General features: G+C 38.3%; 1 protein-coding gene across 1 annotated transcript in view; it reads left to right on the top strand.

Moving 5' to 3' along the window:
* The window catches only part of LOC150078254 (uncharacterized), a 117988-nt gene that overhangs the window by 82279 nt on the left and 19614 nt on the right, over positions 1-16095 (top strand). Inside the window, exon 5 of the mRNA XM_090384670.1 lies at positions 6112-6216. Within this exon, the coding sequence (XP_090240796.1) occupies positions 6112-6216 (105 nt within the window). The remainder of the gene's footprint in view (positions 1-6111; positions 6217-16095) is intronic.

Genomic DNA, 16095 nt, shown 5'->3' with positions numbered 1-16095 from the left:
CAAGTCACAAAGGAGGTTAGGTAGACAAAAGCAGATTATGAGAAATCTTTGGCAAAAGATGCAAAAGAGTTCTTTCCTTTTGTAAACTCTAGAAGGAAGGGGATGAATCAGATTGGTTCACTTAACATAGATGGTTCAACTATTGATGATCCCGCTCAAGTAGCTGATAGACTGAATGAGTATTTTGGATCTATATTCACACGTGGAGAGGTATGGTAGAAGAATGGTAGGTATGGTAGAGGAATGGTAGAAGTTTATCAAACTCTAAGAGTGAGATAATTGATTTTGTAATAACTCAGAGCAAAGTGAAGGAAAAATTGTTGAAGATAAACGTAAGAAATCCACCTGGGGTGGATGGGATCTATCCAGTTATATTAAAGGAGGCAGCAAAGGTAGTAAGGAAACCCTTAGCCATAATTATGAAAGCTTCCTTGGACCCAGGGGAGGTACCCATGGACTGGAGATGTGGAAATGTGACCCCGATTCATAAAGGAGGATCACAAATAATTACAGACCTGTTAGTTTTAACTTCTGTTCCAGAGAAAGTAATGGAGTCACTGGTTAAAGAAGAATTGCAGGATCATCTAGACAAGACTGCAGCCAGGTGGGTAGGAGCAGCAGTGCGTAGCACACGCTTCTTGATTAGACCGGGGTTCGAGCCCGTGACCACCAAATACGGAGGATGCGGAAAGGTTAGGGAATGACCCCCGCATATCCGCGGAGCAATATGGCCTTAGTTGCTAATGCTCCTAAAAACCAAATAACAACAACAAGACTACAGTAATAGTTCAGACACAGCATGGGTTTAAGGGGAAGTCTTGTCTGACTAATTTGATTGGATACGGTGACGTGATCACAAAGGAACTGGATGCAAATATTTTTGATATCATATACTTAGTTCTTAGGAATGCTTTTGAAACTGTTGCACATGGAAGACTGCTGCACAAATTGGACCAGTGTGGCATTGGAGACAAATTGCTGTTTTAGATAAAGGGATGGTTGAGTGGGAGAAGACAGAGTGGTAGTCAATGGACACTGCTCTTTGTTTAGTAATATTATTTGTGGGGTCTCCCAGGGTTCTGAGGTGAGTCCATGGTTGTTTTCTGTATTTATTAATGATACTGATAATGGTATATCAGGCTTAATGTCTAAGTTTGCAGATGATACGAAGGTTGGCAGGGTTGTTAATGACAGAGGATGCTACTGCAACAGGATCTAGAAAGGTTGAGCCGAGAGGTGACAACTGACGTTTAATGTTGACAAATGTCAAGTACTGCATATGGGTAGTAGTAAACCCAGAGTAGCATATCAATTGTGTGGTACTACACTGAAGGTAGTAGAGAATGAAAAGGACCTGGGGGTAATTGTGCAGTAAGATATGAAGTTTCCTGAGCAGTGCAGACGGTCTGCAAGAGTAGCTAATGGTGTCTTGTCAATGACATACAGGAATTTTTCTAGCAGGGAAAAGGAGGTGATTATCCCTTTGGCAATGGTCAGGCTACACCTCGAGTACTGTATATAGGTCTGGAGGCCTCATTTTAGGAAGGATGTAGAGCTGCTGGAAAGAGTACAGAGAAAGAAGGGCAAGAAGATTAGTTAATGGAACAAGGGTTGCTTTTATGAAGAAGGGCATAAGTTTTGTAAATTACAGTGTCTGGAGACTAGGCACCTGCGAGGTGATCTGATTGAAGTGTATAAGGCCTTGAATGGTTTGAGCATGCTCAATGATGGGCATGCTTCTTTTTGCCCAGATTAATTGCCTGAGGGACAATTAATTCAAATTGAGGAAAGAAAGTTGTAGAATAGATGTGTGGAAGTTTGCCTTTAGCCAGCAGGTGGTTGATTGCTGGAACAAATTTCCATCTGTCGTAGAAGTTGACAGCTTAAAAAAATTCAAGCCAGAACTACAGAAACATTTGGAGCGAATTGATGTGTGAAATGGGAAGGGAGATTTTTTTGGCTGATGCTGTATAAGCTTGCTTTCTTGCATCATATGCCTCTGCTCATGCTAAGACAGACTGGTTATCAATGGGTGCTGCTCTTGGACTAATGTTATTGAATCCTGGAGTCTTCCAGGATTCAATAACATTAATAACAATAATGTTATTGGATTGAATCTTGGAGTTGTCCAGGATTCAATGCTGGAGCCATTATTATTTTCAATATTTATTAATAATATTGATGAAGGCATATCAGGCTTAATGTCTAAGTTTGCAGATGATATAAAGGTTGTAGGGTGTTTAATGAGAATAATCAGGGTGTATGACTTAATGGGACCATCTAGATATATGAAACAGGTGGTAGATGACTTTCATCAACCGGTGAAATACCACCACTTTGCTTATTGGAGGCTTGAAGTGGTGAAACCCATGTTTAGTCTCTAGAACAAAGTTTCTGGCACCCCCCATACTTCTCCTTCAACCCATGCATGGTACTAAGTACTATAGGTTTTGATACTTTTCGTGTTTGGGGTTTTCATTAAAAAAAAAAAAAAAAAAAAAAAAAATCTAGAAAAATTAGGCAGATGTGGGCTGAGAAATGGCAGTTGAAGTTTAACACTGAAGTTTGACAAATGAAAAATACTGCATATGCATAGCAGTAATCCCAGATTAATATACCAACTGTGTGGTACTACACTTGTGGTGGAAAATTAGACGTGTGTTAACTGTGCAGTCAGTGAGATATGACGTTCTTTAATCAGTGTGCACAGGCTGCCAGGAGGACAGCTTCTAGTTTTTTGTCAATAATATAAACAGAAATTTTACCACAAGGGTTAAGGAGGTGATTATCATATTGTATGGGGCAATGGTTATGCCACATCTTGAGTATTCATACAGGTCTGGAGGTCTCGTTTTAGTAAGGATATAGAACTGCTGGAATGATTGCAGAGATGGGCAATGAAATTGTTGAGAGAGATAAAGGGCACTCTTAACAAAAGAGACTTCAGTTTTAAAAAATTGCAGCATTTGGAGACTAGGTACCAGTGAGATCTGATTGAGGTGGTTTGGAGGGTCATTTGAAAAGTTCACTGCTTGAGTACGAAGGGCTTACTTGAGGACTCAGGTAACATGTTACTTTTCAACATATCCCTCTCTGGAGTCAATACATTTTTGCCACCGATGCTGCAATGCATTGATACCATGTGTGAAGAAAGTTTCCTCTTGGGCCTGCAGAATGCATCCACTGCAGCATTGACATCACTGTCAGTGGGAAAATAGATGCCAGCCAAGTATTTTTTGAAATTAGGAAAGAGGTGAAAGTCAGATGGAGATAGACATGATGAATGTGGGGGATGGTTCAAGAATTTGGAGCTGCAGCCATGCAGTACTGCCATGGCAATGACAGACTTGTGAGCAGGCACATTGTCCTGATAAAACAAGATCCTTTGCTGAGGTTTCCTCGGCATTATACTTTGATGTCATGCAAATGCCTGACAAGGTCTGCATAATACGAGGGGGGGGTATCAAATAGTTTGTACCCTGACCTAGATAAAGCATCAGTAGGAAGATGCCGTTTTTAATATAAGTTGTTTACATATTCAATAACTAACATGTGAAATTACATTGCCATAGGTGATCATACACCAGAGGTGGAGCCCAGAATCTGAGGAAGGACGCTATGGTGTGGAGTATCAAGCAGTGATCAAGTTCTTGCATTTGCAGGGCAAGAAAGCTCAGGAAATTGACGAAGAAATGAAAGCTGTATATGGGCAGAATTGTCTATCCTATGACACTGTAAAAAAAAGTGGAAATGGAAGTTCCAGTGCAGTCATACAAGTGTCTTTGATGAGCCAAGAGAAGAAACGCCATCAACATCCACAGACAGTGAGACAGTTGCAAAGGTTGAGCAGCTGGTGCTGAGTGCCAGATATGTGACAATTAATTTCATTGAAAATGCAGTGGGAATTAGTTATGGGTCTACAGCATTTTACATGAACAACTGCACATGTCTAAAGTCTCTGCATGATGGATTCCAAGATTTGCTGATGCCTTTGCAGAAGCAGTGTTGGATGCAGTGTTCATGCTAACTGTTGGATTTGTGTAATGCAGATGTTAAACTTTTTCGATCGGTTGGTGACAAATGACGAATGAGACGAATCAATGATGTGGAATCGTGGTTTTAGGCCAAAAGTGCAGACTTCTATGATCATGGCATTAAACAGCTGATCTATACATGTGAGAAATGTGTAATGTGTTACTATACATGGACAGTACATAGAAAAGGATTAAAGTTGCTGTGAAGTTTCACCTTTTTAGGGCCATTATTGCTAGGGTAAGGGTATGAACTTTTTGATACTCCCTCATATTCCCTTGTGACTATCTGGCCTTTCTGAAGGAAATCCACTAAGAACATTCCATCAGCATCCCCAAAAACCAGTGCCATCATCTTGCCAATAGCAGGACTCTATTTGGGTTTCTATGGAGGAGAGAAGAGCTATGTTTCCACAGTTTGGACTGCTCTTTTATTTCTGGCTGAAAGTGATGGGCCTACATCTTGTCCAGATTGCATTCCTCTGTGGTCACAAACCATGCAAGGAAATATGCTAGATCATATTGAAAATGATGCAAATGTTTATTTGACCCGGCAACCCTTGTGTGTTTTTGATTTTCTGTCTGCAACTTTGGCTGATACTTTTTTCATAACGAGAAGCTTGGTTATTATGTGGTGTTCACGTTCCGATGAGATGCCCAAGACACTGTCGCTGTACTGACAGTGTCTTAGGTGTCGATTGCTCATCACCAGATCATGCACACTGTCAACAACTTCTGGAGTGATGGACATTGCAGATCTTCCACAGTGTGGGTCATTTCCAAGCTCCCCCTCCCTTATTTAAATTCTGATGTCCACTTAACTCTTAACTATGGAATAGGAAGGAGCATCCTCCCCCAATGTTTTAATCATATCCTCATGAATTGCCTTTGGTGTAAGTCTCTGTTTTCCCAAATATTGGATAACTACACTGTGACTAATTTTTGTCAATCTTTTCTCATTCACACAAGTCCAGTTTGTTGACTTTGGGACCTTTAATTTAAAAAAAGATGTTATTTAAACTGCATGAAACAGGGTGGGTTGCTATTTGAAGTGTTATACATTAAGTACAGAAAATTTTAACAATGTTTCACTATCTTTTTATATTCAGGCCACAAACTTTTCAAATCCTGCTTGTAAAGCTATAATGAATTGTGTAAACTAAATGTTGATGGCAATTAATCAACATTTTGCTCTTGCTCAGACAACTCACTTGCTCAACACTCACTTGACACTCAACAACTCACTTGATTAACACACTTGCTCAGATAAGGGGATTATAAATTTAAATTGAGAAAGGATGGTTGTAGGATAGATGTGATAAAATGTGCCTTCAGGCAGCAGGAAATTAGGCAATTGATTGTAGGAACAAATTTCCATCTCTTTTGTGGAAGTGGGTAATTTGAATAAATTTAAGGAAGAATTAGACAGGTTATTAGAGGAGTTGGAAGTGATGTTGAGTAAGTTTTTTTTTTTTTTTTTTTTTTTACACTATATGGCAAGTGGAATTAAGTTTTGTTTTACCTTAGTCATAGATGATGTGCCATGGTATCCGAGAACGTGCATACTATATAGCCCTCATAAATCAGCATTTTCTTCCTAGTCTAGTTTTTCTTCTGTAATTTTTACCAGTTACTTTAAAATTCAGATTATAAGTACACTTTATTCCCGTAAATAGTTTGATAAGGCAGGGCTTATTTCAGTATTTTCATTTAACTAATTGGCACAGGACTGAGAATGAGAACTATGCCATGCAATAGTTGTGAATTACTTTTCTTTTAACCAACAATGTTATTTTTAAATTTCAGTTGTAGCCTAACTTACAACACATGTAGCATATGTTGTATTAATAAGGTTGATGTTTCCATTTGTCTACTTGTTATTTTAATCATATGAAATTTAGTATACTGTATTTTATTTTTGACTAAAATATGAAAAACCCAATCTTACTTCAGTAAATATCATAAATTTACTATTCATTGGATTCTTCGTGAATTTTACATTTTCAGTACCGTTTCAATGTTAAACAGTTGCACAATTTCAACAAAATAAATTAATTACGTCATTATTTTATATCTTTAGCTAAAAATGTTCAGAGAAGACTTTGAAATTGAGCATAAGGAAAATCTCTCAGAAAAAGCAAAGGTTGATGAACTGATGCAGCAGATAGCAGAATACAAAACCAGAGTAAGTACAAATTAAAAGTTTTTAGGAAACAACTTATGAAGTGTGAGTATGGGTGGGTGGCTGTTAAATAACTAAACTTGTAATAAAATATTTTGTACCTTACAAGTTACTCCCTTCAAAATAGAACAGTGTGTGTAAGCCCAAGGCTTGCGCACACTGTTCTATCCTTTTTTTTCCAAGCACAGAAACATTTCTGAAGACATCTTCTGTAAGCTTTTAACACTTTGTTCGTGTTTTTCTGAATGTATTTAATGGATTGAAAATGGATTTCCTCAAGTACATTTTTCAGTTTAGTGAAGAGAAAATTGTCACGTGAGGGGGCTAGGTCTGGTGTGTAGGGTACATGAGGGATTTGCTTTTTAGCCAGAAACTGGTAAACGGAGCATTATGTGCTGGAACATTGTTTTGATGGAGCATCCAACTGTCCTTCCACAATTCAAGTCTCTTCATTTGAATTTTTTCACACAGCCATGTCAGAACTTCAATATAGTATGTTTAATTGACAATGTGTTTGCTTACGTTGCAAGTAATTGGAGTACTATGACAGTCTGGATTTTCTTCACTTTTTTTTTTTTTCTAACATCTTCGCAAACTTGGAGTTCTCTTGTTCTTTGATCTTCGTTCAAAATTTTTGGCAAAATCTTGTCTCACACTTTTCTCGTGCAAAATTTTCTGTTAAAATTTCTGTTTCTTTGTCCATATTGAGTTCTGATGCAACCATTGTAATGCTTAAATGACAATCACTTCTAATCGTGTCCTCACCTGGTCTACATTTTCATCAGTTTTCATGGATATGGACAGCCTGGTCTTTCATTGTCTTCCACATTTTCTCTTTTTTCAAAAAACCTTTTAAGCCATTTATAGACATGAGCTCTGGATATAGTATCTTGCCCATAAATGCGATGTAACAACTCAACTTTCAGTTGGTGTTTTCTTTATTTTTGTTCAAAATTTGAAGTTGATTCGTTGCTCGATTCTTTAGTCTGTCATTTTTCCGGCAAACTGCGAAAACAAAAACATGAAAATCTGTCACACTGCAAAGCTAATGAGCGTGTTGGAACATTTAATGAGCAGACTACTAAGGAAAGATTCAAGGTCAACTGCTGCACCTTTATTTCATGGGTAACACTTAGTATGTAGTTGTAGTGGCTGCGTGAAGTCTGTGTAATTTAATAGCCACACCTTGTATGTTCCTGTAATCACATAATGTACTGAAAGAACATTTAGCATAATGCTGCCCCAGGATTTTCAAGATTTTGGGCTATCAAAATTGCTGTTTTATAAATGCTGCAAAAAAAATAATTATTTCTATACCACAGTTTTTTGTATGCAATTTTGTACAAGGGTGGCTCCCCCCATATGATATGTTTTAAAAGGAAAAAAGAGAGAAGAGAGAAAAGTTTAAATAAGTGAAACTTTTCTTTTCCCCCTGGATCTATTGTGGAAACTGCATTTGATATCCCAGTGTCAAGTGCCTTTTCCACAATAGTTGAGGATCTACATGTGCATTCTGAAAGCTACAGATCTGCCAGAATAAAATTTCTTTTAGGCAACCTATTTGCAAACACTGGATGAAAGTTGCAAACTGTTTTGCAGTTTGCAGATGAAAACTGCAAACTGTTTACAAACAACAATATAAAAGTTCTAAAAACATCTACTAAATAGTAAATGTTTTTTGAACCATTATAATGCTTCATATATAAATTGTGAAACTGAGTAAGTCATTGCTTATTTTAAGTGAGTTGATAATCTCATGAAAAGAAATTTGGCAATTCGATGATCTAACATTTTTCTTTATATTGCTGGAGTGGAGTAAAAACTTGTGGCTCAGAGATAATCTCCATCCTGCACATTCAGCTCTGATACACTACTGTAATGAATACTTAGTCCAAGAAATAAATTTTCTGATTCTCAGGTGATCTGCTTGATTTATCCATTTTCTCCAAAATAGCTAATGCCAGATAATGGATTGCTAGATTTGGAAAGTTTGACCATTATAGAAAAAAACTATAGTGTTGTCAGAAACTTGAACCATTATTAACCTCACAAATGTTTACATGTTAGAGAATAGAAACCTACAAAATGGGGAAGTGCAAGGTGCATTGTATGATGCTTATTGATTTTTGATATATCTAAAGAAACTGCTTGATAAGGTGTGGATGGAAGAATTTAAAAAAAAAAAAGTGCACCTAAGTAACAAACTTAAAATTTTATACAAAAAAAAAAAAAAATTAGTAAAATAAAATATATAATGTGTATATATACAGGGTGTCCAAAAAAAATGTATACACACTTTATCAGCCCATAACTCAGAAACCTTTTTTCTTTTTCAGTTGTAAGTTGGTGGTAATGGTGAAGACCAGACTTACATTTGAACAGCGGAAATTTGTGTTGAAGTGGTATTGGAAGTTGGAAAATATCAATGAAGTCCAGAGACAGTTTAGGAGTGAATACCACACTGAACCACCAACGATTCGTACAATTTTGCATATTCATGATAAGTTTGAAGCAGATGGCACTGTGCAAAATGTACACATGCAATGATCAGTAAGGCCTTGCACATTCACGACATCACATTGAAGAGGAGCTGGAATGTTTCGGACAAACACCACGGAAAACTGTCCGACAAGCTGCTCGTGAAACAGCAATATCCAGTGTGCATAGCATTTTAAAGCTTGCAAAATGGAAAAGGTACATTCCAAGATTAGTGCAGGCCCTGAAAGATGGTCCTGATCGTAGGATTGAATTTTCCTGAGTGGTTTTTAAGAAAATCTGCAGAGGATGCTCTGTTTGTCAATAAGATAATTTGGAGTGATGAGGCAATTCAAGTTGAATGGTACAATTAATTTCCACAATTGTTCATACTGGGCAACCGAGAATCTACATGTTACTGAGAAGCAGCATTTGAATTTACTGGGCATTAGTGCTGTGAGGATTATCATCCTTGGGTTTGATTGGACTATTCTTTGGATCCTTGAGGCTGTTGCAGACATGCCAGACAAGCTGTGCTTGCTACCTGGGAGTCTAAAACTAATCCGGTGGAACTGATATTCGGGTGATACTCAAGTCAAGTGGACCCAATTACGGCGAAGTCTGGATGGTCTGTAACAACCAAATCCTCTGCTTGCACCTTCATGATGGTGGGACTGTTAGTAATCCTGGGTATAACTTCCATGCACAAGCACTCTGTGGGTGACCACCCAGGTGTGAACCAACATAAGCAGGGATCAAGGTATGGCGCCCACACTACACAGAGGAATGCCACCCCTCTGTGTTACCAGGCAATGCTAGGAGGTGCAATACCACCACTTTGCTTATTATTATTGTTATTAGCCATATGGTGCAAGGAAGCCTGAAGCTTATGCTGCACCAGCCAAAAAAAAAAAATTCCCGCATTACCCTGAGAGAGAGAGAGAGAGAGAGAGAGAGAGAGAGAGAGAGAGAGAGAGAGAGAGAGAGAGAGAGAGAGAAGTAGAAAGGAATCGCCAAGAAAGAGAAGAATGATGATATCAGCTCAGGACCCTGGGTGTGCCCAGCCCGTACTCACCAGATGTCATCTCCAAATAGGCCTACAAGGCTGGGACAATTCATATTGAAAAATTAGACTTTACACCAGCCGGTATTCAAATAAACAAATTTCAATCCTGCAACTAAAACACTTTATTTACAATAAAATAAAATACAAGCGTATAAAATAAAATATATAGTAGTCTAAAATTGATGTGATTTAATTTACAATAAAATAAAAAAATATATATATAAAATAAAATATGATGATAAAAGCGATAAAAACAGTTAATAAAATACCGTAACCGTAACAACTGTAGCTTTCGGAGACAGCGGTCTCCTTTCTCAACAGCATATTTCTGCTGTGCGGCACATCCTTAAATAGCAGATCCACGGCAACTCGTCACATGGTTCCTCGGGAATATGGCTGGAATTTCCCATTTATGCACCGGAACCAGAAATGGTTCTGGAGCGCGCTAGCTGAAACCGTTCATCTCGCCCAAGAACAACGGTTTCAAAGAGAGGATGTAAGCATACACCCTTGTCTCTATTAATGGAATTGCTAGCTGTCCCAATACGTAAACTCTCAAGCCATTTACGGTCCCAGAACCCCTGTGCATGATCCGTGATGATAGCATCCTCCGGGAAGATTTGATGTTGCTTCTCCCAGAAGTGTTCTGCCACGGCAGACTTCCCATAGTTTGTGGACTTCATTGCATTCATATGCTCCCCCAGACGGTCTTTCAGTCGTCGCCCCGTCTCACCTACCTAACACACAGCAGGGTGTGTTATGTAGGTGAGACGGGGTGACGACTGGAAGCCTCCTAGAGAGTTACCAATAGGTTTAGTCCAGTGTACTAAGTAGCGGCCGGCCTCTGAACACCATTTTAGAGCTGTACCCTCCAAATGTAAGGAAGTTTGGATCTCACCATGGTTTTCATCATAACCTCAAAAGACATCAATCATACTGCATGATGGGAGAGATGGGGAACTGTTGACTGGAACTTAGCTCTGCAGACTATACATGGGTTCCACCACTTCAAGCCTCCAAATAAGGCTGACATCTGGTGATATTGAACAATTAGACTTTACACCAGCCGGTATTCAAATAAACAAATTTCAATCCTGCAACTAAAACACTTTATTTACAATAAAATAAAATACAAGCATATAAAATGAAATGAAATAAAATAAAATATATAGTATTCTAAAACTGATGTGATTTAATTTACAATAAAATAAAAATGTGTATAATCTTGCTGCCTCTGCTCTGCCAGATAGACTGGAGGGAGTCAGAGTAGTGTATAAGTGAGGGACATTGTCGAGACCACATTGTGTCAAGGATTTGGGTATATTCTTACCATGTGCACGGGATATCCAAAAATTTCATTACTTCATACAGCATGCCCCCCCCCCCCACTTTTTCTTACTATCGAATACACCATGAATTGTCAAACTAATAGAGAAAACTTATCTGCGAAAAGACCTAAACCTCCGAAACACTTCCTAGTTAATTTCACAAATATATGTGGTCTCAGTTCTAATCGCAATGATGTCCATTTCCACTTACAGTCTGACAAACCCCATGTACGTTTTCTCACAGAATCTCAGTTATCAGTTGATTCAACTACTGCTCATCTAAGTTGCCCAAATTATTTCCTGTATGATTCCTTTCACCTCAAAGGTGGTACTTGTGCATATGCCCATTCCAATGTTCCCTGTCAGAGACTTGGTGATTTGGAATCTGATCTCTTTTGATCTTCTCTGGCTTAAAATCTGTCCCTCATTTGGTCAAATTCATCTGTTGTCTCTACTGTTCTCCCAACTCCACCAATCACTTGGAACTCCTTGACTTCTTCTCGTTGCAACTTGACTTTCTCTAGTCCAACTTTCTTAACAGTGAGGTAATTTTCCTTGGTGATTTTAATGTTCACAACTCCACCTGGCTTCCATTTTATAGTCACACAGACCCAGCTGGTCGAGATTCCGAGAATTTTGCAATTACTAATGACCTTGCACTGATTGTTCATTTACCTACCAGAATACCGGACAATCCTAACCATACAGCCAACACGCTTGATCTTTTTCTCATAAACAACCCTTCTAAGTACACAGTCGAAGTGAGTGGTCCTTTAGGCACCTCACATCACATCACAACTTAGTGATTGTCTATTTGCCAATGGTGCCTTTATCTCATGGCTATTCCCAACCTCGTGCTGTTTGGCATTACAAGAATGCAAAATGGGATGACCTGCAAGATTTCTTTTCTTCTTTTCCTTGGTCGGATTACTATTTCAAAACTTCTGATGTTAACGTTTGCTCCGATCGTGTTAGTGAAATTATTCTTGAAGGAATGGAATCCTTTATTCCACACTCCACTTTAAAATCTCATCCTTTATCTAAATCTTGGTTTTCCAATAAATGTGCTAAGGCTTTTCAAAAGAAGAATGTTGCATTGGCTTGCTTCCAGTTCTTCAGTTTCATTTTCTGCCTACACCAAAGCTCGCAACAATTGTAAAGCAGTTATTAATCAGTCCAAACTAGATTTTGAACAGGCAAAGAGTAGAAAACTTATTGCCCTTACGGTAGCCGAGCATTCTAGTCTCTCGCCAAAGCTATTGGCTGCAACTTTTGCCCATCTCTGCTCCTACCTCTGTCAAAACCAGGTGGTTCTATTGTCACTTCAACCAAGGATAAAGCTGATCTGCTAGCATCCCATTTTTCTTCCAACTCATGTATTAATGATCTTGGTAAAACACCTCCCACCATTCACAACACGCTCCATTCAATGCCTCCTGTGGTCTTCCATCAAAAGGATTTTGACAAATCTTGATGCTAAGAAAGCTCCAGGTCCTGATGGTATTTCTCTACTTGTTCTCAAAACCTGTGCTCCTGAACTTACTCCTGTCCCTAGCCACCTTTTTTCTCTTTCTTATTCCAAGGGTGTTTTTCTTTCTGCTTGTGCAATTACTTCTACTCTTTCTAAAGTAATGGAGAAATCAATTAACTACCAACCCTTAAACTATCTAGGAACCTTCCATCTGATCATCGATCACCAGTATGGATTCCGTCAGTGTTGATCCACTGGTGATATTCTGGCTTATATATGGCGCCTCTGTAGCCAGGTGGGCAGGAGCAGCAGTGCGTAGCACACGCTTCTTGATTAGACTGGGGTTCGAGCCCGTGACACAAAATACGGAGGATGCGGAAAGGTCAGGGAATGACCACCACATATCCCCGGAGCAATATAGCCTTAGTTGCTAATGCTCCTAAAAACCAAATAACAAACAAACATTCTGGCTTATGTTACCCATTTATGGACACATTCAATGGAAAAGTTCAGTGAAACACACGCAGTTGCTCTTGACATCTCAAAGGCTATCAATCGTGTTTGGCATAAAGGTCTTCTAAACAAGCTTCCATCTTATGGTTTGCCAACTGTTTTTTTGTAATTGGTTATCCAGTTTTCTCTCTGATCGCTCACTGAAGGTGATGGTAGATGGCTCTCTGTCTTCTAACTTCTCCACTAATGCCAGTGTTCCCCAAGGTTCGGTTCTTTCCCCCACTCTTTTCCTCTTGTATATTAATGACCTTCTTCCATTGACTGGAAATCCTATCCATAGTTTTGCTGATGATAGCACATTGTATTCCACTTTCCAGTTTGAGAAACCTCGCCCTGCTCAATCAGCTTTAACTTCTCGAATTTCCACTACCAATTCCTTAAATGCCGATCTCCAGGTAATCTTCCAGTGGGGCAAAGACAACTTAGTTGATTTCAATCCTTCTAAAACTCAGTCTTGTCTTATATCTCGCAAAAAGGATTCTTCTGCTTCTATGCTTATCTTCGGTGACACTCCGATTTCTAGGCAAAATGATATCTCTTTTGGGGATTACCCTGACTTCTAATCTCTCTTGGCACAAGCACATTACAAATATTGCTTCCTCTGCATCTAAAAAACTTAGTTTTTTCTTTTGCTCTGTGTTACTTTTCTTCCAAACAGCTGTTCACTCTGTACAAATCACAAATCCGCCCTACCGTGGAATATTGTTTCCGTATCTGGGGCAGTGCCCCCAATACCTCTCAGTTTTCTAGATTCCATTCAGAAGAGAGCAATTAGGTTAATTAATGACTCATCTCTAACAGAGTCTCTCCTCTCTCTGTCCCATAGACATTCTGCTTCTGCTGCATGCCTTTTGGGCACTGTTTTGAATTGGCTTCTATAATTCCTGCTCTCTCTTTCAAAACAGTCTGAACAGTTGCTGCCACTAGCCAACATCCATTTACTGTCCAACTTCAAACTCACAGAACAAACTTTTCATCTTCCTCGTTTATTCATTCAATTGCCGTTTTCCAGAACAACGTTCCTTCATACGTATTTCCTAAAAATTACAGTCTACAGAAGTTCAAGTCTAAAGTCAACAAATATCTTCTTTCGTCTTCTCAACCTCCAACTCATTCATGGCACTAAGTACTATAGGTTCTAATACCTCTCATGTTTGGGGTTTTGGTAAAAAAAAATCTTTTTTGATGCCACTGTTACTGGTGCTGTTTACCTCATCTCACTTCAGGAATCATTCGTGAGCTGTTTGAGGATAATGATGAATTTTATTTTCAACACAATGGGGCACCTCCCCATTTTCATCGCAATGTTAGGGCTTATCTGGAGGAAACTTTCCCAAACAGATGGATTGGACAAAGAGGCAGTCTTGAACTCCCTCCACATTCTTCAGATCTACCACCATTGGATTTTTATTTGTGGGGATACCTCAAAGATAGTTTATGCCACAAAACCAGCAACAATTGCTGAATTATGGCAAGCTATTGAAGCAGAATGCGCAGCAATATGAAGAGATATCTTGGGTGATGTATAGAATTCACTTTCTTGATGATGGCAACAATGTCTGGATGAGAATGGAGGACAATTTGAACACTTGCATTAATGCATATTTTTTTTAATTCATTATAAAATTGAATTTATGAAAATAAACAGAGAAGTTATTAACAAAGTGTGTATACATTTTTTCTGGACACTATATATATATATATATGATGAATGTGTGAATATATGAAAAATTGTAGTGAAAAATTGGTATGTCTAATAAAAAAAATTAATAATATATTGTTCTAGTTTGTGGATTTGGAACATTGACAGTAACAGCAGAAACACCCAGCAACCATAATTAAATATAGACAAATATGTTAGATAAGTGTATGAGCAGGGGTGCTGACTTATCAAGTGTCATTACAATGGAAAAAATTAAAAAGTGCCTGAAAAATAAAAGCAGATTGCATAAAATTAAATAAAATAAATTAAAATATACAAATGGTACTTAATGCTATAGATCCTAAGATTTAAAATATGTCAAGAGCCGGCAGCCAAAACCAAAGGAAATATAGCAAGAAGCAAGGCCTTTGTTTCTCTTATGATATATACACATCAGAAAAAAAAATGCTAGCAGACGTATATATCATAGCTGACCTGACAGAGACCAAAAAGCAAGGAATAAAAAACCAAACAAGTATAATTCTAACATAAATAAAAGTTAAAATGCAAAATTAAGCTAAATTTAATACCAGTTCATCATCACCGTCATTATCAGCTATTTTCAATTCACTGCAGGATGACGGCTTCTCCAGCAACCTTCCAGTTCCTTCTGATTTGTGCAGTGGCCATCCATTTACTACTCCCGAATTTCATCTGTCCATCTCCGTTGTTGTCTTCCAGGTTTTCGTTTAGCTCTTCTTGGGTACCATTCTGTTATTTTCTTAGTCCATCTGTCATCATGTCTTTGAGTTATGCGTCCTGCCCAAGACCATTTCAGTTCTTTAGTTTTGATAAGAATGTCCTTTATTTGTGTTTGATGCTTAATGCATGTATTTCTCTTCTTATGCAACAGTCTGATTCCTAATATAATTCATTCCATTCTTCGCCATGTAGCTTTCAGCTTCTCTTCCATTCTTTTTGGTGAGCGCCCAAGTTTTACTTCCATAAGTCATGGTGGGGTACTTTGGTTCATTATTTTACGTTTCAGACAAATTGGGATATTGCTCCTCAGCATGTGACTATATTTCCTGAATGCTATCCATCCAAAGTTTATTCTTCTCTTGACTTCCAGCCATTTATCATTATTACAGCTAATGACGTCCCAGATAAGTATATGAATCCACCTTTTCAATTACTGCTCCTTCGATGATTATATCCCTTTCTGTGGCATACTTGTTCATTACTTTTGTTTAGCCATACTCACCTTTAGTCTGAAATCGTTACTAACTCTGCTTAACTGATTAAGATTTCCTCTAATTGTTTGGGATCATGGCTTATGATCACAATGTAATCTGCAAATCGTAAATGGTTTAGGTACTCTCCATTC

This window comes from Mastigoproctus giganteus, chromosome 11 (genome assembly GCF_048544385.1).
Source record: "Mastigoproctus giganteus isolate SK-2022 chromosome 11, ASM4854438v1, whole genome shotgun sequence".
Lineage (NCBI taxonomy): Eukaryota > Metazoa > Arthropoda > Arachnida > Uropygi > Thelyphonidae > Mastigoproctus > Mastigoproctus giganteus.
The sequence above is the reverse complement of the archived record's forward strand: the minus strand, read 5'-3'. Positions and strand labels throughout refer to the sequence as shown.